Source organism: Oncorhynchus kisutch, linkage group LG10 (genome assembly GCF_002021735.2).
Source record: "Oncorhynchus kisutch isolate 150728-3 linkage group LG10, Okis_V2, whole genome shotgun sequence".
Classification (NCBI taxonomy): domain Eukaryota; kingdom Metazoa; phylum Chordata; class Actinopteri; order Salmoniformes; family Salmonidae; genus Oncorhynchus; species Oncorhynchus kisutch.
The window spans coordinates 47,188,354-47,216,151 of record NC_034183.2 but is presented as its reverse complement, the minus strand read 5'-3'; the positions used below and the strand labels follow the sequence as shown (position 1 = coordinate 47,216,151).

At 44.4% G+C, this 27,798-nt stretch overlaps 2 protein-coding genes across 5 annotated transcripts in view; both read right to left on the bottom strand.

The window, feature by feature from the left end:
• Positions 1–5,915, bottom strand: part of LOC109898252 (thyroid hormone receptor alpha) — a 94,385-nt gene extending 88,470 nt beyond the window's left edge. The window contains exon 1 of the mRNA XM_031833810.1: positions 5,551–5,915. The gene's annotated coding sequence lies outside the window, so the exon portion shown is untranslated. The remainder of the gene's footprint in view (positions 1–5,550) is intronic.
• A 1,761-nt stretch (positions 5,916–7,676) lies between these two features.
• LOC109898251 (vesicle-fusing ATPase-like) overlaps positions 7,677–27,798 on the bottom strand; it is a 40,860-nt gene continuing 20,738 nt past the window's right edge. For 2 of the 4 annotated variants that reach the window (XM_020493149.2, XM_031833809.1), the window contains 15 exons: positions 22,363–22,518; positions 21,911–22,110; positions 21,365–21,530; positions 19,463–19,537; positions 18,884–19,071; positions 16,133–16,228; positions 15,826–15,982; positions 15,523–15,656; positions 15,048–15,114; positions 14,724–14,803; positions 14,422–14,556; positions 14,163–14,276; positions 13,874–13,929; positions 13,369–13,412; positions 7,688–8,650 (listed from right to left, as the gene is read on the bottom strand). In XM_020493149.2, the coding sequence (XP_020348738.1) occupies positions 13,382–13,412; positions 13,874–13,929; positions 14,163–14,276; positions 14,422–14,556; positions 14,724–14,803; positions 15,048–15,114; positions 15,523–15,656; positions 15,826–15,982; positions 16,133–16,228; positions 18,884–19,071; positions 19,463–19,537; positions 21,365–21,530; positions 21,911–22,110; positions 22,363–22,518 (1,655 nt within the window). In that variant the 3' untranslated portion in view covers positions 7,688–8,650; positions 13,369–13,381. Of the gene's footprint in view, positions 8,651–13,368; positions 13,413–13,873; positions 13,930–14,162; positions 14,277–14,421; positions 14,557–14,723; positions 14,804–15,047; positions 15,115–15,522; positions 15,657–15,825; positions 15,983–16,132; positions 16,229–18,883; positions 19,072–19,462; positions 19,538–21,364; positions 21,531–21,910; positions 22,111–22,362; positions 22,519–27,798 lie in introns of all 4 variants that reach the window. The other 2 variants (XM_020493150.2, XM_020493148.2) reach the window with 1 other exon arrangement.

The window sequence follows — 27,798 nt, the reverse complement described above, 5'->3', positions numbered from 1 at the left end:
TGTTGTCAACAAAAGGCTAAGCTTGTGAGCCAATATATTTATTTCATTTAATTTGCGATTTTCATGAATAGTTAATAACGTTGCGTTATGGTAATGAGCTTGAGGCTATAATTACGCTCCCGGATACAGGATTGCTCGTTGCAACAGGTTAAGGTCTGGGGAATTTCCTGGCCATGGACCCAAAATATCGATGTTTTTTTCCTCTAGCCACTTAGTTTTGTTCCATCATGCTGGAAAAGGCATTGTTCGTCACCAAACTGTTCCTGGATGGTTGGGAGAAGTTGCTCTCGTACCAACACATCCTTCCATTCTTTATTCATGGCTGTTTTCTTAGGCAAAATTGTGCGTGAGCCCACTCCCTTGGCTGAGAAGCCAAGGGGATTCATCAGAGAATCTCAAATGAGCAATCCTCAGCAGTCCAATCCCTGTACCTTTTGCAGAATATCAGTCTGTCCCTGATGTTTTTCCTGGAGAGAAGTGGCTTCTTTGCTGCCCTTCTTGACACCAGGCTATCCTCCAAAAGTCTTTGCCTCACTGTGCGTGCAGATGCACTCACACCTGCCTGCTGCCATTCCTGAGCAAGCTCTGTACTGCTGGTGCCCCGATCCCGCAGCTGAATCAACTTTAGGAGACGGTCCTGGCACTTGCTGGACTTTCTTGGGCACCCTGAAGCCTTCTTCACAACAATTGAACAGCTCTCCCCTTGAAGTACTTGATGATCCGATAAATGTTTGATTTAGGTGCAATCTTACTGTGCAATCTTATCCTTGCCTGTGAAGCCCTTTTTGTGCAAAGCAATGACGATGGCATGTGTTTCCTTGCAGGTAACCATAGTTGACAGAGGAAGAACAAAGGTTTCAAGCACCACCCTCCTTTTGAAGCTTCCAGTCTGTTATTCGAACTCAATCAGCATGACAGAGTGATCTCCAGCCTTGTCCTCGTCAACACTCACACCTGTGTTAACGAGAGAATCACAGACATGATGTCAGCTGGTCCTTTTGTGGCGGGGCTGAAATGCAGTGGAAATGTTTTTTGGGGAGTCAGTTCATTTGCATTGCAAAGAGGGACTTTGCAATTATTTGCAATTCATCTGATCACTCTTCATAACATTCTGGAGTATAAGCAAATTGCCATCATACAAACTGAGGCAGCAGACTTTGTGAAAATGTATACTTGTGTAATTCACCAAAACTTTTGGCCATGACTGTATATGATGATTTAACTGTCAATCTCTGCCAAATGGATGACTATGAGAAACAAAAATAATTGTAATTTAAAAACAGATTTGAAACCAATACTATAACATAGGCAAAACACTATACATGAAGCCATTACCGTTCATTATACCTTGTTCCCCATCTACGCCGGCTATACCATGCATATAAACTGAGAAGGGTGTAATTACGGCCTGCATTCCTGCATGTGGGCAATTTATACTTATATTGGTAAATTTTTAAGCTAGGGCCTCCGGTACACAGATGGGAGACGGGGGCACTCCAGGTGGTGGAAATGCACCATAACGTTGGATGTCAACTGCCGATAAACCCCGCCGAAGAAGATGAAGAGGCGGGGGTGTCAACGGTAGCTAGCTGGCTAGGATACCGGAAGACAGTGTCTTTCCACCTGTTGGGCACTGCTTTCCCCCATAATTCTATTAAAGATGGCGAAAACAGGTGTTCGGCAGGCTGAAGCAAAAGACACTATGTTAGCTAGCTATCTAGAACTCCGTTACACAGCAGGCGGGATAGGTAGCTATCTAGGACCGTGTCCTCCTCCCCGAAAAACTCTGATAATACTTTTATTTCCATTTTGACACACATTTTAACCACATAGAAAATTAGGGGAAATCCAGAATATCAAAAGTGTCACACAAGCATGAAGATGGCACACTCGAGGGGTTCATGCAGGAACCAATGGGATGCTTGGGGGCATTCCGAATTGTGTGCCACAATCCCACACTATTGTATAAACATTTTTTTCTCTTTCTCCGTTCATTGCTCTGCATGATGAACCGCCATGCCCGGCTGTGCGCGACATATCGGGCTAAATCTATGTATTGGTGTTGCAATGTTGACGATGAGCTGACAGGGTTAACCTGCTGCCTTGTAGCTTCTGACATAACTGGTGCAATGAATTCAGATTATTGGGAGATCAACCGAACTCTTTCATTTCCGAACCCATTTAATTTCCCAACCCAATAAATTGGCAATAAATTAATAAAACCAAAAGCTTACCTTGACTTTGCAGAGTTCTAGTGTTGGATAAGCCAAAGTCAGCTAGCTAACATAAAATCCCTCTCGGTGTGTGCCAGGTGTTTGAGTAGGCTAAACTAAACTACTAAATAAATAAATAAATACATACAACCAAATATAGCTATCTAGCTCTTTCGCTTCTCCTTAATTTTGGAAGAAATGTCTTTCTTTGAGTCAACTACTCACCACATTTTATGCACTGCATTGCTTGCTAGCTGTAGCTTATGCTTGCAGTACTAGATTCATTCTCTGATCCTTTGATTGGGTGGACAACTTGTCAGTTCATGCTGCAAGAGCTCCGATAGGTTGGAGGATGTCCTCTGGAAGTTGTCATAAATACTGTGTAAGTCTATGGAAGGGGGTGAGAAGCAAGAGCATCCTATTTTTGTATTGAAGGCAATGTACCCAGGGGAGGACAGAAGCTAGCTGTCCTCCGTGCTGCTGAGGCTACTATAGACCTTCATTGCAAAACAGTGTGTTTTAATAAATTATTTGGTGACGTTTAATCTCAAAATAACTTTTTAAATGTCCCAATATTTTTATGAAATTCTCTGAGGATGGCCCTCCACTTCATCCTCTGAGGAGCCTCCACTGAAAGGAACCATAGGCCAACCATGTGGCTAAATTAACTTGGCTAGAGAGAGTTTTAGGCTAACCTAGGCTGTATGCTATAATTGCACTTTGCCCTATTTGTAGGCTATTGTAGGCTTCTAGTTGGGCTAATAATGGACACAAATTAATAACTGAAATGTTTTACAGCAGCCATATTCGCCTTCATGACACGTGGGAGGATGCAGCTAAATAGTGACAGATTAACTTGATCAAATCCACAAATCCATTTTGCTACACTAACATTGACTATGTTGAATTTTTGGGGGGGACGGACGCACGCCAGTTCATGTAGGCTTTTCAACCGGTCGCTGCCTGCACCCGCATGCCCGACTAGCATCACCACCCTGGATGGTTCCGACCTAGAATATGTGGACGTCTATAAGTACCTAGGTGTCTGGCTAGACTGCAAACTCTCCTTCCAGACTCATATCAAACATCTCCAATCGAAAATCAAATCAAGAGTCGGCTTTCTATTCCGCAACAAAGCCTCCTTCACTCACGCCGCCAAGTTTACCCTAGTAAAACGGACTATCCTACCGATCCTCGACTTCGGCGATGTCATCTACAAAATGGCTTCCAACACTCTACTCAGCAAACTGGATGCAGTTTATCACAGTGCCATCCGTTTTGTCACTAAAGCACCTTATACCACCCACCACTGCGACTTGTATGCTCTAGTCGGCTGGCCCTCGCTACATATTCGTCGCCAGACCCACTGGCTCCAGGTCATCTACAAGTCCATGCTAGGTAAAGCTCCGCCTTATCTCAGCTCACTGGTCACGATGGCAACACCCATCCGTAGCACGCGCTCCAGCAGGTGTATCTCACTGATCATCCCTAAAGCCAACACCTCATTCGGCCGCCTTTCGTTCCAGTACTCTGCTGCCTGTGACTGGAACGAATTGCAAAAATCGCTGAAGTTGGAGACTTTTATCTCCCTCACCAACTTCAAACATCAGCTATCTGAGCAGCTAACCGATCGCTGCAGCTGTACATAGTCTATTGGTAAATAGCCCACCCTTCTTCACCTACCTCATCCCCATACTGTTTTTATTTATTTACTTTTCTGCTCTTTTGCACACCAATATCTCTACCTGTACATGACCATCTGATCATTCATCACTCCAGTGTTAATCTGCAAAATTGTAATTATTTGCCTACCTCCTCATGCCTTTTGCACACATTGTATATAGACTCCCCCTTTGTTTTCTACTGTGTTATTGACTTGTTAATTGTTTACTCCATGTGTAACTCTTTGTTGTCTGCTCACACTGCTATGCTTTATCTTGGCCAGGTCGCAGTTGCAAATGATTTTTATTTATTTATTTTATTTTACCTTTATTTAACCAGGTAGGCAAGTTGAGAACAGGTTCTCATTTACAATTGCGACCTGGCCAAGATAAAGCATAGCAGTTCGACAGATAAAACGACACAGAGTTACACATGGAGTAAAAACAAACATACAGTCAATAATGCAGTATAAACAAGTCTATATACAATGTGAGCAAATGAGGTGAGAAGGGAGGTAAAGGCAAAAAAGGCCACGATGGCAAAGTAAATACAATATAGCAAGTAAAATACTGGAATGGTAGTTTTGCAATGGAAGAATGTGCAAAGTAGAAATAAAAAAATAATGGGGTGCAAAGGAGCAAAATAAATAAATTAATTAAAATTAAATACAGTTGGGAAAGAGGTAGTTGTTTGGGCTAAATTATAGGTGGGCTATGTACAGGTGCAGTAATCTGTGAGCTGCTCTGACAGTTGGTGCTTAAAGCTAGTGAGGGAGATAAGTGTTTCCAGTTTCAGAGATTTTTGTAGTTCGTTCCAGTCATTGGCAGCAGAGAACTGGAAGGAGAGGCGGCCAAAGAAAGAATTGGTTTTGGGGGTGACTAGAGAGATATACCTGCTGGAGCGTGTGCTACAGGTGGGAGATGCTATGGTGACCAGCGAGCTGAGATAAGGGGGGACTTTACCTAGCAGGGTAAAGTCTGCTAGGTAAAGTTGCAAATGATAACTTGTTCTCAACTAGCCTACCTGGTTAAATAAAGGTTAAATAAAATAAAAAATAAAAAAAGGCTAACATGTCCTTCTATAAGTACCTAGGGCTTTTCACTTTCACAACAACCCCAATGGCTGTTGTGAAAGTACAAAAAAAAATGTATGTAGTTCTGTCCTAGAGCTGTTCTCGTCTATTAATGTCCTGTATTATGTCATGTTTCATGTTTTGTATGGGACCACAGGAAGAGTAGCTGCTGCTTTTGTGCCAGCTACTGGGAATCCTAATAAAACACCAATTTACCAATACCAAAGCTATGGATGTCATTCCAAAGCAATTTACTTTGACCGCGCAAAGCAGAAACACATTTCACTGGGAACACATTCATTTGAAAAGAACTGGATCAAAAATAAGTAGGCTACTAATGTTCTCATTACGGCAAGATCACACGCCCCCTCTGACAAAACAGTTTCACAGTGTTACAGTAGCCACGCAAATTGCCTTGCCAAGTGATTAACCCTCTTTTCACATGGCTACAAAACGAGGCTAAACTGTGGTAGCAAAGTGTTGCCTCGCATTCCAGATTATGTCTGACTGCACAGACTGCTGCTAAATGGGAAAATAGTAATGAATGGACACCATTCGTATAGGCTTTACTGCTCGAGTTGACAAGAGGACAGCAGAACTCACCTTGCCGCAGACGAATAAAGGAGGTGTCTTTTCCATGGCAGTCCCGGGCCGATACAAGTGTCAAATCCAACCAGTTTCCCTGGCTACCGGTGGTAGTCGTACGTATCTCCTGGTCAGGAATTTAACGAACAACGCAGTTTAGAATTTATCAGACGGGAAACGTTAACCAACCATCCGTAAACACGGATGCAAATAGTTGAGCAGACTATTCCAGAAACGGAGTAAATGAGCTCTTAATACTCTGGTTTTCCACTATGGACATTTTAGCACCGTTCTCGTTCCGCTGCTACGACCGGGAAACGCAACAGACAGCAATACTACATATAGGCCCCTCTCCTTTACAGTATGGGTGCGTGCAGTATGCAGCCAAGAGAGTTTTATCAAAATGTCTACTGCTCTCTACAGGAAAAATGTCAACGCTGCAGTTCAACCCTATAGATCAGCGTTTTCCAAACTAGGTTTTGTTTTTTTGCCCTAGCACTACACAGCTGATTAAAATAATCCAAGTTTGGTGATGAGTCGGTTATTTTAATTAGCTGTGTAGCGCTTGGGGTAAAAACGAAATGTGCACCCAGGGGGAGCCCAGGACAGAGTTTGTGAAACCCTGCTATAGAGCACAAAATGCTTGTTGAAATATGTACAGTGACACTAAATGTTTTATTTTTAACGGTCCAATGCAGCAGTTTTTATCTCAATATCAAATCATTTCTCGGTAACAATTAAGTACATTACTGTAAAATATATATATATATTAAGCTGGTCAACAAGAAACAAAAATAACTTCTTAGCAGAGAGCAATTTTTCAAGCAAGACTTTTGCTAGGACTGTCTTGGGAGTGGGGAGGAGAAAACTGAAAGTTAGCTGTTATTGGCTGAGAGATTTGGATCTCTCTGTAACGGCTTTCTTCGGGTGAAAGAGAGTCGGACCAAAATGCAGCGTGGTTAATTCGATACATGTTTAATAGAAGAATAAACACAATACAAAAAAAAATCAATAAACGTACGTGAAAACCGAAACAGACTAAAATGGTGCAATAACACAGAGACAGGAACAATCACCCATAAACACACAGTGGAAACCCAGGCTACCTAAATATGGTTCCCAATCAGAGACAACGATAATCAACTGATTGAGAACCGCCTCAGGCAGCCATAGACTATGCTAGACACCCCACAAAACCCCAAGACAAAAACGCACCACAAAAACCCATGTCACACCCTGGCCTGACCAAATAAATGAAGACAAACATAATATACCATGACCAAGGCGTGACATCTCTTTCTTATTGGTGTATTAACTAATTAATTGCCTGGCGATGTCACCAGGGTGTGCCAAAACGTCATCCCACCAAAACAGGCTGCAATTTCAGGTGGTCTTTTCAAACAGCTCTTACACTAAAAGGGTATTATCATAATTTTTACAATTGTGGAAATATATATAAAACACAGGAAATCAAGTTTTTCCATTGCCTTTAAATAAACAATAGTATGACAGGGTAGGAAACAAAAAGTTGGTCAGTGTTTCCAAAGGGACCTTTATTAGTGGGGAAGATTTAAAATGGTATAAAATCTTCATGCCCTTACAGTGTACACCTGTCCAGATGAGTGCTTTGTGCCTAAAGGTCATATGTAGGCTAAACTGTGCTGTGAACGTTTGTGGTGTGGTCCACTGTTTGTTTATTTGTGTCAGTAGTTTGTTTAAATATGACAATATCAAAAATGTTTGTTTAATCTCAATTACGGATCCCGTAGTCGCCTCTTCACTGTTAACGTTGAGACTGGTGTTTTTTTTTCTATTCAATGAAGCTGCCAGTTGAGGACTTGTGAGGCGTCTGTTTCTCGTTAGATACAATTTTCACTGTTCTATGAAGGGAGTTGTACACAGCGTTGTACCAGATCTTCAGTTTCTTGGCAATTTCTCATATGGAATAGCCTTCATTTCTCAGAACAAGAATAGACTGACGAGTTTCAGAAGAAAGTTATTTGTTTCTGGTCATTTTGTGCCTGTATTCAAACCCACAAACGCTGATGATTCTATCCAACTTATTATGTGACTTGGTAAGAAGAAGAAAATACTACTGAACTTATTTAGGTTTGCCATAATAAAAGTGTTGAATAGTTATTGACTCAAGCTTACATTTTTTTATTAATTCGTAATAATTTCCAAAAACATAATTTATTGCAATAATACATCTGTATGTTGACACACATGGTCAATTGACAGAACAAAAAAAGAGCCTTTGACAACAAGTACTGTTCACATGTAATAAATAAAGTAATAAATTAACAAATGCATCACAACAAAAGACTGGTCAAATTTGGATTAAATTACACACACATACTGTACTTACGCACAGACACAAACACACTCACTCTTACAGGCACACACAGAAGCAATGCTTATTCATCTTATTCATCCACAATCTTCAAGTTTGTTTTGAGATGAACAACGATACTGATATATATTACTCAATTAAAGTCAATAGAATTATTTGAAATAATTCATGATATACTGTATTTAATATATACTATGTACAGAAAATAAATAATATAAGGGTGGAGGGAAATACAGTTACACCCGAAACGACACTTCTCACTTCCACTGTATGTTATCATCTGAATATTCAAAATATTTTGATGACTTGCGCTTCATATGAATCTATGTGTATATACAATACATATATCATGTTTTCAAGACTGATATATCTACTGGTCTGAATAAATATAGATAGCAAGACAGATACACAGTACTGTAAATACAGAAAGCTAAAACATACATGGCTAAATATATGCACAATACATAAGACAGCACTTTGCAATCCATATTGCGTTTCATACAGATAACATATTGGAACAGTGCTATTTTCAATAGGTTTCTGTAATGTGATATGTCGATAGTGTCAGGTGGATGGATGATGACGACAGTTGCCGCTGAAACATGCGTGGGTGAGAGGGGATGACTTCTTCTCCCTCTCGGATTGGTTGGATGAGAATGGATGACGAACAGAGGACGTCCTTCTCTCCTCCTTTTGCCTCTTGGTCAGACGCTCCTCCAGCTCTAGTCGAACTTGTAGCTGCGGTCATTGCGGTCGGTGTGTTCTCTGGAGAGACAGACGTGTGGAGAGATGAGAATAAGACTGATTCAGACTCCTTTAGGTGACAATGATTTACCAGTGTCCCCAACCTTAAACAAATCAAATCAAATCAAATTTTATTTGTCACATACACATGGTTAGCAGATATTAATGCGAGTGTAGCGAAATGCTTGTGCTTCTAGTTCCGACAATGCAGTAATAACAAACAAGTAATCTAGCTAACAATTCCCCCCCCCAAAAAACTACTGTCTTATACACAGTGTAAGGGGATAAGGAATATGTACATAAGGATATATGAATGAGTGATGGTACAGAGCAGCATAGGCAAGATACAGTAGATGATATCGAGTACAGTATAACATATGAGATGACTATGTAAACAAAGTGGCATAGTTAAAGTGGCTAGTGATACATGTATTACATAAGGATGCAGTCGATGATATAGAGTCCAGTATATACGTATGCATATGAGATGAATAATGTAGGGTAAGTAACATTATATAAGGTAGCATTGTTTAAAGTGGCTAGTGATATATTTACATCATTTCCCATCAATTCCCATTATTAAAGTGGCTGGAGTTGAGTCAGTGTCATTGACAGTGTGTTGGCAGCAGCCACTCAATGTTAGTGGTGGCTGTTTAACAGTCTGATGGCCTTGAGATAGAAGCTGTTTTTCAGTCTCTCGGTCCCAGCTTTGATGCACCTGTACTGACCTCGCCTTCTGGATGACAGCGGGGTGAACAGGCAGTGGCTCGGGTGGTTGATGTCCTTGATGATCTTTATGGCCTTCCTGTAGCATCGGGTGGTGTAGGTGTCCTGGAGGGCAGGCAGACCTCACTACCCTCTGGAGAGCCTTACGGTTGAGGGCGGTGCAGTTGCCATACCAGGCGGTGATACAGCCCGCCAGGATGCTCTCGATTGTGCATCTGTAGAAGTTTGTGAGTGCTTTTGGTGACAAGCCGAATTTCTTCAGCCTCCTGAGGTTGAAGAGGCGCTGCTGCGCCTTCTTCACGATGCTGTCTGTGTGAGTGGACCAATTCAGTTTGTCTGTGATGTGTATGCCAAGGAACTTAAAACTTGCTACCCTCTCCACTACTGTTCCATCGATGTGGATAGGGGGGTGTTCCCTCTGCTGTTTCCTGAAGTCCACAATCATCTCCTTAGTTTTGTTGACGTTGAGTGTGAGGTTATTTTCCTGACACCACACTCCGAGGGCCCTCACCTCCTCCCTGTAGGCCGTCTCGTCGTTGTTGGTAATCAAGCCTACCACTGTTGTGTCGTCCGCAAACTTGATGATTGAGTTGGAGGCGTGCGTGGCCACGCAGTCGTGGGTAAACAGGGAGTACAGGAGAGGGCTCAGAACGCACCCTTGTGGGGCCCCAGTGTTGAGGATCAGCGGGGAGGAGATGTTGTTGCCTACCCTCACCACCTGGGGGCGGCCCGTCAGGAAGTCCAGTACCCAGTTGCACAGGGCGGGGTCGAGACCCAGGGTCTCGAGCTTGATGACGAGCTTGGAGGGTACTATGGTGTTGAATGCCGAGCTGTAGTCGATGAACAGCATTCTCACATAGGTATTCCTCTTGTCCAGATGGGTTAGGGCAGTGTGCAGTGTGGTTGAGATTGCATCGTCTGTGGACCTATTTGGGCGGTAAGCAAATTGGAGTGGGTCTAGGGTGTCAGGTAGGGTGGAGGTGATATGGTCCTTGACTAGTCTCTCAAAGCACTTCATGATGACGGATGTGAGTGCTACGGGGCGGTAGTCGTTTAGCTCAGTTACCTTAGCTTTCTTGGGAACAGGAACAATGGTGGCCCTCTTGAAGCATGTGGCAACAGCAGACTGGTATAGGGATTGATTGAATATGTCCGTAAACACACCGGCCAGCTGGTCTGCTCAGCTGGTCTGCTGGGGATGCCGTCTGGGCCTGCAGCCTTGCGAGGGTTAACACGTTTAAATGTCTTACTCACCTCGGCTGCAGTGAAGGAGAGACCGCATGTTTTCGTTGCAGGCCGTGTCAGTGGCACAGTATTGTCCTCAAAGCGGGCAAAAAAGTTATTTAGTCTGCCTGGGAGCAAGACATCCTGGTCCGTGACTGGGCTGGATTTCTTCCTGTAGTCCGTGATTGACTGTAGACCCTGCCACATACCTCTTGTGTCTGAGCCGTTGAATTGAGATTCTACTTTGTCTCTGTACTGGCGCTTAGCTTGTTTGATAGCCTTGCGGAGGGAATAGCTGCACTGTTTGTATTCGGTCATGTTACCAGACACCTTGCCCTGATTAAAAGCAGTGGTTCGCGCTTTCAGTTTCACACGAATGCTGCCATCAATCCACGGTTTCTGGTTAGGGAATGTTTTAATCGTTGCTATGGGAACGACATCTTCAACGCACGTTCTAATGAACTCGCACACCGAATCAGCGTATTCGTCAATGTTGTTATCTGACGCAATACGAAACATCTCCCAGTCCACGTGATGGAAGCAGTCTTGGAGTGTGGAGTCAGCTTGGTCGGACCAGCGTTGGACAGACCTCAGCGTGGGAGCTTCTTGTTTTAGTTTCTGTCTGTAGGCAGGGATCAACAAAATGGAGTCGTGGTCAGCTTTTCCGAAAGGGGGGCGGGGCAGGGCCTTATATGCGTCGCGGAAGTTAGAGTAACAATGATCCAAGGTCTTTCCACCCCTGGTTGTGCAATCGATATGCTGATAAAATTTAGGGAGTCTTGTTTTCAGATTAGCCTTGTTAAAATCCCCAGCTACAATGAATGCAGCCTCCGGATAAATTGTTTCCAGTTTGCAGAGAGTTAAATAAAGTTCGTTCAGAGCCATCGATGTGTCTGCTTGGGGGGGGGGTATATACGGCTGTGATTATAATCGAAGAGAATTCTCTTGGCAGATAATGCGGTCTACATTTGATTGTGAGGAATTCTAAATCAGGTGAACAGAAGGATTTGAGTTCCTGTATGTTTCTTTCATCACACCATGTCACGTTGGCCATAAGGCATACGCCCCCACCCCTCTTCTTACCAGAAAGATGTTTGTTTCTGTCGGCGCGATGCGTGGAGAAACCCGTTGGCTGCACCACTTCGGATAGCGTCTCTCCGGTGAGCCATGTTTCCGTGAAGCAGAGAACGTTACAGTCTCTGATGTCCCTCTGGAATGCTACCCTTGCTCGGATTTCATCAACCTTGTTGTCAAGAGACTGGACATTGGCAAGAAGAATGCTAGGGAGTGGTGCACGGTGTGCCCGTCTCCGGAGTCTGACCAGAAGACCGCCTCGTTTCCCTCTCTTTCGGAGTCGTTTTTTTGGGTCGCTGCATAGGATCTGCTCCGTTGTACGGTCATCTTAGGTTTCATTACATACAGTCGAGAAGAACTACTGAATATAAGATCAGCGCCAACTCACCATCAGTACGACCAAGAATATGTTTTTCGCGACGCGGATCCTGTGTTCTGCCTTACAAACAGTATTGTAAGGCAGAACACAGGATCCGCGTCGCGAAAAACATATTCTTGGTCGTACTGATGGTGAGTTGGCGCTGATCTTATATTCAGTGGTTCTTCTTGACTGTATGTAATGAAACCTAAGATGACCTGGGGTACTAATGTAAGAAATAACACGTAAAAAAACTAAAAACTGCATAGTTTCCTAGGAACGCGAAGCGAGGCGGCCATCTCTGTCGGCGCCTGACGTATCATAAACCACATCCTTCTGTACTACAGCATGTACTCACACAACAACAAAAAAGACAGAAAGTAATGTTGAACATGATATGCCAAAAAACAAGAAGAGAACCATAATGGTGAACTATATCTTTTAACCGTAATTTTAGCACTTTAATTACCTTTCTAATATACGGTAATTGCGTAGAATGTCTATTCAAAAGGAAAGCAAAGACTTCTTCATCTTGTCGGCTAGCTTTCATCAAATCTTGCAAAAATTCTTCAGAACACTTTGTAAAAAAACAATAACAGCAATCTAGGACAGGGGAGCACAACTCAGGCCCTAGGGTTCTGCAGTCTTGCTGCTTTTTTCCCCCTGGTACTTGATGTCACAGATTCCCAGGTAGAAGTCGGTCTGTAGTTCAAAGGGCTTGAGGACTGAGGCTATGCACCCCTGATATGGAATAAGTGGTGTCCATTGTCAGAGACTATCACAGCAGGGTCATATCAGCCACTAAATCTGGACAATATGTCATGGCAGGTCATGACATAGGGAGAGAATGATCATAAGGTTGTCTTATGTAATGTTTTTATTACATCGACATGATTGAGGCACAGGAGTGGCAGGTACGTCATGCATATAAATCTTCAGTAACAACCTCATAACGTAATCATTATAATAACATAAAACATGTTATAAAATGTCTTCACAGCTGATGTCAGTTTACCTAAACAATAGCTTCTTTAATGACAAGTGTTAAATCAGTTTCCATAAGCTGATATATTTGACCGCAACTGTATATGCTTGATATGTCATTTGTTTGATAATGTGATCATTGAAATGTAGAATTTGGTTGCTCATAGCACAAGTTTGTCCGAGGGTATTCCTCGTAAATAGACACAGCAACGATCTCAGAAGTGCCAGCAGGGCCTTCTAGAGTTCTAAAACATTGGTATCCTTGTAATAAAGCTGAATGAGGGAAGCTATTCCCTAAAGCTAGAGGAGGTAGCTAGGGAAGCTAGTTAAATGTCTGGGTAGCTAGCCTCGTAGCTTCTACTGATGGCCTTACCCTCAGCGACAGCTTAAATTCGGATGTGCTTGGCGTCATCCAACCTGGTGATGACAAAATGAGATCACACCGGTCAACGACTGATACCTTGCATTGGCAGCCAGTGGGCAAGTAAAGTGATAGTATGACAACTTTATTCATAGCCCTCTTCAAGAACATGAACAAGCATGATACAGTGTTTCATGTTCATAGGATCCCATTTGTGTTTACTCATTTGTCAAATAAGTAATACTGATGTCCTAGCACTACTACTGTACTAATTATACTACTAGTAATATAGTAAATTGTGTTTTTTTACTTTAGCCTTAGATATGTGCCTGTTATTGTGTATCCTTGTTGTAAAATTCACAGAGATAGAAATGGAGTAATGGATATGCAGAAGAGGAAGGCAGGGTTATAAAGTCAAAGCAAGGAAGTGATTGGGTGGCTGTGATTGAGTCGCATGCAGGCAGGGTGAAAGATGATTGCATGGGTGGGTAAGGGGGAGGGGTTGGGGAGTACTTACGCCCCCTCATCTCTAAGAAGCTGCAGGAACTTAGTGACTCTGTACTCCACATCCATCTGGAGGAAGGAAGCAGGAAACCAAAGATTAACACCAGTGGTTTACAGAAGAAGAAAAAGAAGAAGACACACCTTGATATGTGGCATTATGCAGGCTCTACCGTATAAAACCGTTTGCACCACTTCTTGAGGCATGAGACCTTTCTAGCGACCATAGCTACTGGATGACGCTTGTGGTCGACTGTTCTGCAGCTGAACGATGATGAGGAGGAGGAGTGCTGATTGCCACTGACCTGCAGAGACATTTCAATTAGCATCAGGAGCTTCTTGATGCCAATCCAGACCCTCTTTCCCTTGACGTGCTGGCCGATGGTGACCCGCTCTGCGTCCGTGAAGCTTCCCAGTAGCTACAAAGGATACAATGACAATGAGTAAACAAATGGCACACAAGCAAGACAGTAGCATTAGCTACTAAAATACTTAATCAATATTTACATTGTGTGTGTGTGTGTGTTCACTTGTTTGTTTGTGTGTGTGAGTGTGTGTGCGCACCTCTAGGGCTTCCACCAGGTGTTCTCCAGTAGAGATGTTGGGGACGTGGATAGTGGTACTGAAGGCGTCCAGCATCTCCATCTCCTGCAGCACCTCCTTACGGCTGGTGGTTCCAATGATCAACAACTTACGGCCCTGTAAGCAGAGTAAAGCACAGACAGAGTTACACACACGTACATGCACATGCACACACTTATACGCATAGACACACAGACTGGTGTAAATAAACACATTAATATAACTCAACACCTGCATTAAGTAATGCAACCATACCAGTGTTGAACTGAACAGTGAACACTCACTTTAGGAGGAGTCTTCTTCAGCAGCACCAGCAGGGCCTGGAGAACCATGTTGGAGAAACGAGGTCCAATGGGAACGTAGTCTAAAGGAGTGGAGCACAAAGAAATCAGAACAGTACTTCAGACAGGACCCACGAGTGTTGCTGCTGATTCTTTCAGGATTGAAGACTGGGTCTTGGCTTTAGATGCAGTGTTTTGTTTATCTGCAGCATCATTAGAAAGTTTAGAAGAGATACGAGTTTGTTGCTCCACTAGAGATGGAATTAGGAGGTCCACTAGACTAAAAGGAGAATGAGGTTTCAGAGGAATGAGGAGGTAGAGAATCACCTAGGAGACGCTCAATGTCATCCACCACCACACAGCTCAGCTGAGACTTGTAGGCATCCTCGAAGATCTGAGGGAAGGAAGGCAGGGGTTAAATAACACAGAGTTAAATAACACAAAAAGACTGTATAATAATAAAATACAGTAGGTATTGGCAATAATATCTTTCTTCTGCTCTTAGTTGTTATCGATACATCAGAAAGGAAAAGGGGGAGACTGATAAACTGGAGAGAAGTAGCTAGTAAAGAGAGAGGGGGACCTAGGGATCGAACCACCAACTCTATGGGGCAATGCGTGGTCCAAAGTCAGCAGTGCCACAACTAGTCTACCATTCGACCAGATTCTGGCACAGTGGCCATCTCTTTCTATAAGCATGGTGCCATCCTTACAAAGACATTAGGGTCAAAACACTTAATAAAACTGCAGGAGCATTCAACAGTATGCAGGTATCAATCTTTCTTTCATGGTGCACATCCACCTTCTTGATAGCCAGGCACTTGGAGTTTTCGGAGAAACCGATCATCTTGTCTGGGGAACAGATCTTGATGAAGGGGAACTCTGAGCTCTCCGAGATTTGGGCAGCCAGAGCCGTCTTTCCACTGTGAGGGGGTCCTAAGAGGACAGATGGACAAATAAAGACTGTTAGAGAGAGAAGGGGGGGGGTTCAACTGTGTGTGTGCTTAAGTGTGTGAGCTCCACCTGCATGTGCCTACGCTCACTTGCATGTGTATATGTGTGTTCGCTCACACGTGTGTGTGTATGTGTGTGTGGTCAGGCCTACCCTCCAGTAGCACGGCCACCAGTGGTGTGCGGTCGCTGTTCTTGGTCTGCTGCACGAGCAGCTCCCCGTCATCCAGCACACGGGTCACAGGGTCGCCCCACTTGATGATGCCGTTCATGATGTAGCTGGCGTAATCCTCCTGGTTGGAACCAAATGCCTGGGGGAGGAAGAGGGGGAGGATGAGGATAAAGAGGAGGGGGAGTGGGCAGAACTTTTTAGTTTTGGAATGATAGTCAATCTCAAATGACACCCTATTCACTTTGTCTACTGTCCTACATAAATACACATATAGTAGAGAGATACTTACTGGTTTAATGTCATTGTTCAGGGAGCCCATGAAGTCGCTTCTGGTGACCTGCAGCTTCTCGGCTCTCTCTGTGTCCACCTCCACGGTGGCTGTGGCCTGGAACCACAGAAATAAATATCAGTCTGATCTGACTGTGATATACAGTAGACTTAACAAAGGACAGAGTTATGGCAGAGATGAATAAAAGCCCCTAAAAGCACATTGCTAAGGGGTGGAGTCTAACCATGTCATGTGTGTTCAAAACTGTCAATTGGATAGTCTAAGCCAGGTATTCCCAGACTGGGGTACGCGCAAAGCCATCGGGGTTCACCAAATAAAAATGTAATTCACTTTAAAAAAAAATTTAAAAAATTAATTAAATATATATATATATATATATATATATATATATATACACACACACATTTTTAAACAGTCTATTTATATTTTCCACAGGGCTATACATTTGGTTGAGTTTTTTTCCTCGACTGAGTAGCCTCGTTTCACTGCCAAAAATAAAATTAAACCATCTAGTGTCCGGCGAAATAACAACACAATATCAAATACAGGTAGCCTAATCAAATAATTAACATCCAATCACCATTACTCTCTCGCGGGAATTCCACTTACGGTCCGTATGTAGCCAAACGCAACTGCTGTTCATTCCGTTTGGTCGAAAATTGATAAATGGTAAAAAAAATGTAAGGCCCGGGTCCATAGAGACACATACCAGCGCTACTGGTATTACTGCTACTACCAGCAGTACTATACCTGCACCTGTCGACAACACAAGTTGTTATGCTTCCACGAGCACATACAATAGTGGCATCAGAAATTCTACATTTGTTGTTAGCCCAGCTAGCATGGAAACTGACAGTTGTGAATCTGATACAGCCTAAGAGTTACTGCCCCCTTACCTGGGAAAGCACCAAACAACAGACAGGGACGTTGGACCATCGAAGAGGTGCAAATATGAACTACATTGATTTGGGGTTCACTTATATTGGTAGTAGTGCCTTTCCTCACCCACAGTGTGTTATATGTGCAAAAGTACTATCTCACAACTCGATGAAACCTTCACTCTTGCGCAGACATTTAGAAACAAAACATGCCATTTTGAATAATAAGCCACAGGAGGTTCTTGAGCGAGAATTAAGATGACTTTCTAGTAGTAAGACATGTATAATAGCAACAGATACCATTAATAAGAAGGGGCAAGAAGCGTCTTATATGGTGAGCTACCGAGTGGCTAGGACAGGCAAGCCACATGCTATTGTGGAGGACTTCATTCTTCCTGCTGCTGCGGATATGACTAGGACATTGCTGGGGTAAAGGCCAAAAAGCTATACAGACAATGCCTTCATCAAACAACACTGTTTCACAATGCATCAGTGACATGGCAGGAGATGTTTTGAAACAATTACTGCTTCGCATACAAGCCAGTGAATTCTATGCGTTACAGCTGGATGAGTCAACAGACTTGGTGCGCCTGGCACAGCTCCTGGTATATGGGAGACACAGTGGAGTGGTAACGAGTGTGCAAGCAGTTGCTTCCGATGCCAATTGGGTACACTGCAGCATACACCGAGAGGCTCTTGCTGCCAAGGGAATGCCTGATAGCTTGAAAAACGTTTTGGACACTACAGTGAAAATGGTTAACTTTATTAAAGCAAGGCCCCTGAACTCTTGTGTATTTTTCATTGAGAGACAAGCTAAAAGTTTTCTTTGCTGACCATAATTTTCACTTTTCTGACCGCTTGCATGATGAGAAGATTCTCACACGACTGGCCTATCTGAGTGATGTTTTTTCTCTCCTGAATGATCTGAATCTAGAATTACAGGGACTTTCTGCAACTATATTCAATGTATTTGGACAAAATTGAGGCTGTGATTAAGACGTTGGAGCACTTCTCTGTCTGCATTAACAAGGACAACACACAGGTCTTTCCATCATTGTATGATTTTTTGTCTGCAAATCAACTCAAGCTTATGGACAATGTCAAATGTGATATAGCGAAGCACCTGAGTGAGTTGGGTATGCAATTACGCAGGTACTTTCCCGAAACGGATGACACAAACAACTGGATTCACTATCCCTTTCATGCCCTGCCTCCAGTCCACTAACCGATATCTGAACAAGAGAGCCTCATCGAAATTGCAACAAGCGGTTCTGTGAAAATTGAATTTAATCAGAAGCCACTGCCTGATTTCTGGATTGGGCTGTGCTTAGAGTGTCATGCCTGGGAAAATCGTACCCTGTTAAGACACGGATGCCATTTGCAACCACGTACCTATGTGAGAGTAGATTCTCGGGCCTCACTAGCATGAAAACTAAATACAGGCACAGACTGTGTGTGGAAAATTATTTACGTGTTTCCAATACAACCCAACATTGCAGTTATGTGAATCCTTTCAAGCACACCCTTCTCATTAACCTGTGGTTATTCCCAAATAAGATTTAAGATGGTTAAATAAAAGAGAAAAATTATTGATTATTATTAATTGTGCCCTGAGCTCTTTGTCACTTCCCACGAGCCGGGTTGTGACAAAAACTCACACTCATTCTTATGTTTAATAAATGTGTAGTATGTGTGTAGCAGGCTTAGAATGACGGCAAAAAACAACATTTGATAGTGCGCTGACCCTGGTGCTAGAGGGGGTACACAGCTGGAGGTTGAATGTTTGAAGGGGTACGGGACTATAAAAAGTTTGGGAACCACTGGTCTAAGCGTATCATGGATGTTCATGTTTGTTGATTGGTTGGACTGTAACCTTAATGTGGCGGTTCATGGCTGTTGATTGGGCAGCTCTGACCAGTCCTTCCAGTTCAGCACCACTGTAGTTCTTGGTCCCGGCAGCCAGCTCCTTCACGTCCACATCAGGAGCCAGCAGGCCGAAGTCACGCATCTTATTAGTGTGAATGTTGAGAATCTGAACACGCCCCTTCTCATCCGGAAGACCTGAGAGGGAGGGAAGGAGGGAAGGAGGGAAGGAAGAATGAAAGTGGTAAAGATGCATTCAGGGAGGTAGAGAGGTCACTACAATAATACAAAAAAGGGTGGTGGAACATACGAAAAGGAACAACCCAGGAAATAAAGGAGAAGGCACAGAGAGATGCTCCCGAGTGGCGCAGTGGTCTAAGACACTGCATCTCAGTGCAAGAGGCATCACTGCAGTACCTGGTTTGATTCCTGGCTGCATCACATCCGGCTGTGATTGGAAGTCCCATAGGGTGGCGCACAATTGGCCCAGCGTCGTCTGGGTTTGGCCAGGGTAGGCCATCATTGTAAATAAGAATCTGTTCTTAACTGACTTGCCTAGTTGAATAAAGGTTCAATTAAAAATAATTACCAATCTCCATCTTGACCTCAAACCTGCCAGGCCTCATCAAAGCATCATCTATCAGGTCAGGCCTGTTGGTCATCCCTGTGGGAAAAAGAAATAGTGTAAGGTGGATATAAATATAAAGATGGAGTTACTAGTTAAACCAGAGTCATGTATTCATCTCTGGTGCTATGTGAGGCTTAATGTAAGATTGGTATCTATACCTCAAATTACATCTATAAAAACTGACACCTGTTCAGCAAAGTTCAACAACTATAACAGGTATTCTATTATAGGACAGCGTACCACTACCTACAGTACCTGTGACCAGTATGTTATACACCATAGTGCCCTCAAAGCTCATCGATAAGCTAAGGACCCTGGGAAAAAACTCCTCCCTCTGCAACTGGATCCTGGACTTCTTGGCGGGCAGCCCCCAGGTGGTAAGTGTAGGTAACAACACATCTGCCCCACACTGATCCTTAACACAGGGGCCCCTCGGGGGTGCATGCTCAGTCCCCTCCTGTACTCACTGTTCACTCATGACTGCACGGCCAGGCACGACTCCAACACCATCATTAAGTTTGCTGATGACACATCAGTGGTAGGCCTCATCACCGACAACGACGAGACAGCCTATATGGAGGAGGTCAGAGACCTGGCCATGTGGTGCCAGGACAACAACCTCTCCCTCAACGTGATCAAGACTAAGGAGATGATTGAGGACTACAGGAAAAAGAGGACAGAGCACGCCCCCATTCTCATCGACGGGGCTGTAGTGGAGCAGGTTGAGAACTTCATGTTCCTTGGTGTCCACATCACCAAGCACACCAAGACAGTTGTGAAGAGGGCACAACAAAATCTATTCCCCCTCGGGAGACTCATGGGTCCTCAGATCCTCAATAGGTTCTACAGCTGAACCATCGAGAGCATGCTGACTGGTTGCATCACTATCTGGTATGGCAACTGCTCGGCCTGTGACAACAAGGCACTACAGAGGGTAGTGCGTACGGCCCAGTACATCACTGGGGCCAAGCTTTCTGTGATCCAGGACCTCTATACCAGGCGGTGTCAGAGGAAGGCCCTAACAATTCTCAAAGACTCCAGCCACCCTAGTCAAAGACTGTTCTCTCTGCTACCACATGGCAAGTGGTACCGAAGCACCAAGTCTAAATCCAAGCGGCTTCTTAACAGCTTCTACCCCCAAGCCATAAGACTCCTGGACATCGAATCAAAAGTCCACCCTTTTGCATTGCCCCCCCCTTTTATTCTGCTGCTACTCTCTGTTGTTATTATCTATGCATAGTCACTTTAATAACTCTACCTACATGTACATTTTACCTCAACTAACCGGTGCCCCCGCACATTGTACCGGTATCCCCCCTGTATATAGTCTTGCTATTGTTATTTTACTGCTGCTCTTTAATTACTTGTTACTTTTATTTCTTATTCATATTTTTTTTTAACTGCATTGTTGGTTAGGGGCTCGTAAGTAAGCATTTCACTGTAAGGTCGACATCTGTTTTATTTGGCGCATGTGACTAATAAAATTTGATTTATAGGACAGCGTACCACTAACTATCTATGACCAGTATGTTACAGAAGAGTGTACTACTACCTACTGTCACGCCCGGTGTGATTTGGGTGGGCATTCTATGTTTTCTATTTCTTTGTTTGTGTCCCAATCAGAGGCAGCTGTCTATCGTTGTCTCTGATTGGGAATCATACTTAGGCAGCCTTTTTCCCCACCTAATATTGTGGGTAATTATTTATTTTCTCTGTGCACCACGGTTGCGTCACAGTCGGTTTCTGTTTACCTGTTTTTTTTTTGTGAAAGTTTCACTTTATTAAAAGATGTGGATTTACATGCACGATGCGCCTTGGCTCATCTATGACAGGGAGTTTGAAGACAGTGAACGTGACACCTACCTATGACCAGGATGTTGTTGAGCTGCTCTACTCCGTCTATCTTGGACAGCAGCTGGTTGACCACCGTGTCGTGGACTCCTGTACTGCCCTGCCCAGTACCTCTCTGCTTACAGATGGCATCCAGCTCATCAAAGATGATTATGTGCAGACCACTGTTAGCACCCAGCTAGGATGACAGAAGAGAGGGGAGAGTAAGGCAGAGTGGATGACGAGAAAGAGAGAGAAATAGTCAGTCATGCATGGACGTACAACATTTGTTTGTGATTTTCTCATTGTGGATGGACAAGGATTCGCTAGAGCGCGATGGGACAAGGCCATCCTGGCCGGCCAAACCCTCCCATAACCCGGACGACACTGGGTCAATTGTGTGTCGCCCTCATGGGTCTCCCGGGCCATAGCCGGCTATCGAACCCCGGGCTGTAGTGACGCCTCAAACACTGCAATGCAGTGCCTTAGAATGCTGCACCACTCAGGAGGCCGTGGATGGATATTTTAGTTTGATTAATAACTTGTGGTCATCAAAAAAAGATGGCGGCTGGCCCTCACCCTCTTCTGCTCCTCTTCTGCATCTGCGAAGAGCTTGCGGATGTTGGCCTCAGACTCTCCCACAAACTTGTTGAGGATCTCAGGGCCGTTGACGATCTTGGGTTCGCGGGAGTTGAGCATCTTGCCAATCTGCCTGGCCATCAGAGTCTTACCACAACCAGGAGGCCCGAAGAGAAGGATTCCCTTCACGTGCTTACAACCTGGGGCGCATTGGAACAATGACTGAGAAACGTTGGTCGATAGACAATCTCTGAATTTTTGAAAGCACAGCATGCTCCAGTTGTGTACACAGACAATTTAGCTTGTGACAAATTATCACTAGGAGGCACTGAGAGACGCGATGTTGCACATACATTTGTTCTGCCAATACCGCGGCTCGACCTTACTTTTTGTGCCTGCACTGTAGGTAGTACTGCATGATCTAACTAAGACTATGGAGTGGGGAGCCTTACCCATTTGTTCCACGATGTCAGGAGGGAAGACACGAGAGGCGAAGGCTCGGCGGAAGATGTCAGAGAACTCTTTGTCCAGACCACCAATGCCCATGCGCTCAAAGTTCCAGTCCGGGTTGATGATGGACTGACGCTGTTCTTTGGTCTTGGCCTTGCCTAGTGGGCAAAGAGGAATTGAATACAACGTTATTTAAAATGCATTAAAAACATACTCAAATAGACATCACAATGAAAACTGTAACAATGGATAAAGAATAGTTATTTTCCCATGGTTGCAGGATTTGATCAATCTTGGTCAATTTGGTCTCAAAATGTATTTTGACAAATCAAATAAAAAATCGAATCAAAGTTTATTGCTTGCGTAGACAGATTTGCAGACATTATAACAGGTGCAGGTAAATGCTTGTGTTTATAGCTCCAACAGTGCAGTAATACCTAGCAATGACAATGAAATAAATAAATCAACAACACATTATCCCAAGAAATTAAGAAATATCAGAACGAGCAATGTCAGCGGCAGGGACTCCAGATACTCAACTAGTCTATAGAAGGCCCATATTTATTCCTTCTTAATCAGAACAACAGTTTTCAGCTTTGGTTTTCTAATGATCAACTAGTCTTTTAAAATTATAATCTTGGAGGAGCTAACACAATGTGCCATTGGAACACAGGAGTGATTGTTGCTGATAATGGGCCTCTACGCCTATGTAGAAATCACCTACCAGCTACAATAGTCATTTACAACATTAACAATGTCTACACTGTATTTCGGATCAATTTGATGTTATTTCAATGGACAAAAAAATGTGCTTTTATTTAAAAAACAAGGACATTTCTAAGTGACCTCAAACTTTTGAACGGTAGTGTATATATCTGAATAGAAAGAGTGTGTACAGCAGTAGTTATATAGGATGAGACATGACTACAATACAGTATATACATATAAAGTGGGTAAAACAGTATGTAAACATTATTAAAGTGACCAGTGTCCAATGACTATCTACTGTATGTATATAAGGCAGCAGTCTCTAAGGTGTAGAATACCGGGTGGTAGTTGACTAGAACAGTGACTAAGACTATTGGTGACTGTTAAACAGTCTGATGGCCTAGAGATAGGAGTTGTTTCTCAGTCTCTCAGTCCCAGATTTGATGCACCTGTTGTCACTCCCTGGCCATAGAGAGGCTTTTTAATTCTCTATTTTGGTTTGACTAGGGTGGGAATTCTATGTTATTTTTAAAATGTTTTTGTATTTCTTTGTTTTTGGCAGTGTATGGTTCTCAATCAGGGACAGCTGTCTGTCGTTGTCTCTGATTGAGAACCATACTTAGGTAGCTCTTGCCCACATGGGTTTTGTGGGTAGTTGCTTTCTGTTTTGTGTTTTGCACCTGACGGAGCTGTTTTGGTTGTTCTTTTTGTTACTTTGTATTTAGTGTTCAGTTCTATTTAATAAATGACGAACACGTACCACGCTACACTTTGGTCCTCACCTTCTTCCACCAACGGCCGTTACAGAATTACCCACCACAAGAAGAACAAGCAGCGTGCGCCAACCTGGAGGAGGAGTTGGACCGGGGAGGAAAGAATGGTAGAGGGCAAGACCCGGTCACTGAAGCCCGAGAGGCAAGGGGAGCACACAGGGAGTGTGGCGGAGTCAGGTTGGAGACCTGAGCCCACTCCCCGTGCTTACTGGGGCGAGCAGGTGACAGGTCAGGCCCCGTGCTATGGGGTGATGCGCACTGTGTCTCGGCCAATTATTCACAGGCCGGTGTGCTCGGTGCCAGCGTCCCGCATTTGCCGGGTGGAAGCTGGCATCCAGTCAGAACGGGGGGGGGGGGGCAGCTATGCGGTCGAGACTGCCAGTGCGCCTCCACGGCCCTGTGTCTCTGGTGCCTCGGCCAAGGAAGAGGACGCCTGTATGTCTCCCCAACCTGGTGAGTCCTGTGCCTGCTCCCAGAACCCAAGTCTCTCTCCTGTCCGGAGCTGCCAGAGCCGCCCTCCTGTCCGGAGCTGCCAGAGCCTCCCTCCTGTCCGGAGCTGCCAGAGCCGCCCGTCTGTCCGGAGCTGCCAGAGCCGCCCGTCTGTCCGGAGCAGCCAGAGTCTTCAGTCCGGGGCCCGCTTCAAGGGTCCCTGCTCCAGAGGCACCACCTAAGTGGGCCAAGACTGAGGTGGAGGTCTACGTCCCGCACCCGAGCCGCCGCCGTAAAGAAGGCCCACCCGGACCCTACCCTTTGGAGTCAGGTTTTGCAGTCCGCACCTTTTGCAATCCGTACTGTCACGCCCTGGCCATAGAGAGGCTTTTTATTCTCTATTTTGGTTTGGTCAGGGTGTTATTTGGGTGGGCATTCTATGTTCTTTTTTCTATGTTTTTGTATTTCTTTGTTTTGGCCGAGTATGGTTCTCAATCAGGGACAGCTGTCTCTGATTGAGAACCATACTTAGGTAGCCTTTTCCCACCTGTGTTTTGTGGATAATTATTTTTCCCTGTGTGTTTGTGTGCACCTCGGTTGCGTCACGTTCTTTGCTGTTTACCTGTTTGTTTTTTGATTGTTTCGGTTTCACTTTCATAAATAAATGTGGAACTACATGCACGCTGCGCCTTGGTCGATTTATTACAGGGAGTTTGAGGATAGCGAGCGTGACACCTGTACTGTCTCCGCCTTCTAGATGGTAGCGGGGTGAACAGGCCGTGGCTAGGGTGGCTGGCCTTCTTGTGACACCGGGTGCAGTAGACGTCCTGGAACGCAGGCAGTGTGCCCCGGGGCGATGCGTTGGGCGGACCACACCACCCTCTGGAGATTCCACCACCCTCTGGACAGTGCAATTGCCCTTCTAGACTGTAATACTGCCTGACAGGATGCTCTCAATGGTGCATCTGCAGAAAATCGTAAGGGAAAAGCTTAATTTCTTCAGCATCCTGAGGTTGAAGAGACACTGTTGCACCTTCATCACCACGATGTCTGTGTGAATGTACCTATTAGGGTTTCAGTGATGAGCACGCAGAAAAACTTAAAGCTTTTTACCCTATCCACTGCGACCCCGACGGTGTGGATGGGGCCATGCTCTCTTCTGTAATCCACAATCAGCTCCTTCATTTTCTTGACGTTGAGGGCGCTCACCTCCTCCCTGTAGGCTGTCTCATCGTTGTTGGTAATCAGACCTACCAATGTTGTGTCATCATGAAACTTGATGAGTTGGAGACTTGCGTGGCCAGGCAGTAATGGATGAACAAGGAGTACAGGAGGGGCTGAGCATTCACGCCTGTGGGGACCCCGTGTTGAGGATCAGCATGGCAGAGGTGTTGGTTCCTACCTTCACCACTTGGGGTCGACCTCTTCAGGAAGTCCAGGACCCAGTTGCACAGGGAGAACCATGGCCCTGAGCTTAGTGATGAGGTTGGAGGGTACTATGGTGTTGAAGGCTGAGTTGTAGTTGATGAACAACATTCTTACATAGGTATTTCTCTTGTCCAGGTGGGATAGGGCAGTGTGCAGTGCAATGGCGATTGTGTTGTCCGTGGATCTATTGCGGCGATATGAGAATTATAGTGACTCTAGGGTGTTGGGTAAGGTGGCGGTGATATGGTCCTTAACTAGCCTCTCAAAGTCATTTAGTTCAGTTAAGTTCGCTTTCTTGGGTACAGAGGTGCCCGCATCGGCAGCTCAATGTTGTTTTCCTCTAAATGGGCGAAGAAGGTGTTTATCTCATCCGGGAGTCAGGTTTCGGTGTCCGCGAGCTGGATGGCTTTCCCTTCATAATCTGTGATTGTCTGGAGTCCCTGACACATTTGTCTCGTGTCTGAGCCGTTGAATTGCGACGCCACTTTGTACCTGTACTATCATTTTACCTCTTTGATTGCTTTACGGAGGTAGTAGTTGGTCTGTTTGTACACGTCCATGTTCCAAGCCACCTTGCCATAGATAAATGCGGTGGTTCGCGCTTTCAATTTTGCACAAATACTTCATTCTATCCACAGTTTTGGGATAAGTTCTAATCGTCACAGTGGGAAGACCATCCTCCATGCACTTCCTGATGAACCCCGTCAGTGTATACGTAGATACTACAGTATTTTCAGAGGCAACCCAGAACATTTCACAGTCAAACAAACTATCTTGAAGCATAGATTCCGATTTGTCAGACCAACGTTGAACAGTCCTTTACCACGGGAGCTTCCTGTTCAAGTTGCTGCCTATAGGTGGGGAGGAGCAGAATAGAGACGTGATCTGATTTGCTGAAAGGGAGGGCGGGGGAGGGCCTTGTAGCCATACCGGAAGGGAGAGTAGCAATGATCCAGGGTCCATGTTGTGCGTGTAGCACAAACGTGTTGCTCGAATTTCGGCAGCGTTTCCTCAGATTTCCTTTATTAAAGTCCCCAACTACAATAAATGGATAAGCTTTTTCCAGTTTGCACATAGTCCAATGTAGTTCAAGGTAGTTAATGACGCAGAAGATGGCTATCCCATGGACACAGTGTTATCAGTGCATTCGGTAAGTATTCAGACCCCACAGTTTTGTTACAGCCTGTAACGGTATTAGTCGTCTGAAGAAGAGGAATCATCGGACCAAAGCGCAGCGTGGTAAAGTGCTCATGCTTTCTTTATTAAAACTGAACACTATAACAAAAATAACAAAGCGAATAACCGAAACAGTCCTGAAAGGTGCAAAACACTAAACAAAAATTAACTACCCACAAAAACCATGTGGCAAAAAGCTATGGACAGCGATGGACAGCTGTCCTTGATTGAGAACCATACCCGGCCAAAACAAAGAAATACAAAAACATAGAAAAAAGAACAGAATGCCCACCCAAATAACACACTGACCAAACCAAAATGGAGACATTAAAAGCTCTAAGGTCAGCCTTATTCTAAAATTGATTAAATTGCTTTTTCCCTCATCAAGCTACACACAATACCCCATAATGACAAAAAAACTTAAATATAACATTTTCAGACCATTTACTCAGTACTTTGTTGAAGCACCTTTGGCAGCGATTACAACCTCGAGTGGTCTTGAGTATGCTACAAGCTTGACACATCTGTATTTGGGGAGTTTCTCCCATTCTTCTCTGCAGATTCTCTCAAGCTCTGTCAGGTTTGATAGGGAGCGTCGCTGCACAGCTATTTTCAGGTCTCTCCAGAGATGTTTGATGGGTTCAAGTCCGGGCTCTGGCTGGGCCACACAGAGACTTGACCCGAAGCCACTCCTGCATTTTCTTGGCTGTGTGCTTTGGGTCGTTGTCCTGTTGGAAGGTGAACCTTCTCCCCAGTCTGAGGCCCTGATCACTCTCTCATCAATCAGGTTTTCATCAAGGATTTCTGTATTTTGCTACGTTAATCTTTCCCTCAATCCTTATTAGTCTCCCAGTCCCTGCCGCTGAAAAACATCCCCACAGCATGATACTGCCACCACCACACTTCACTGTAGGGATGGTGCCT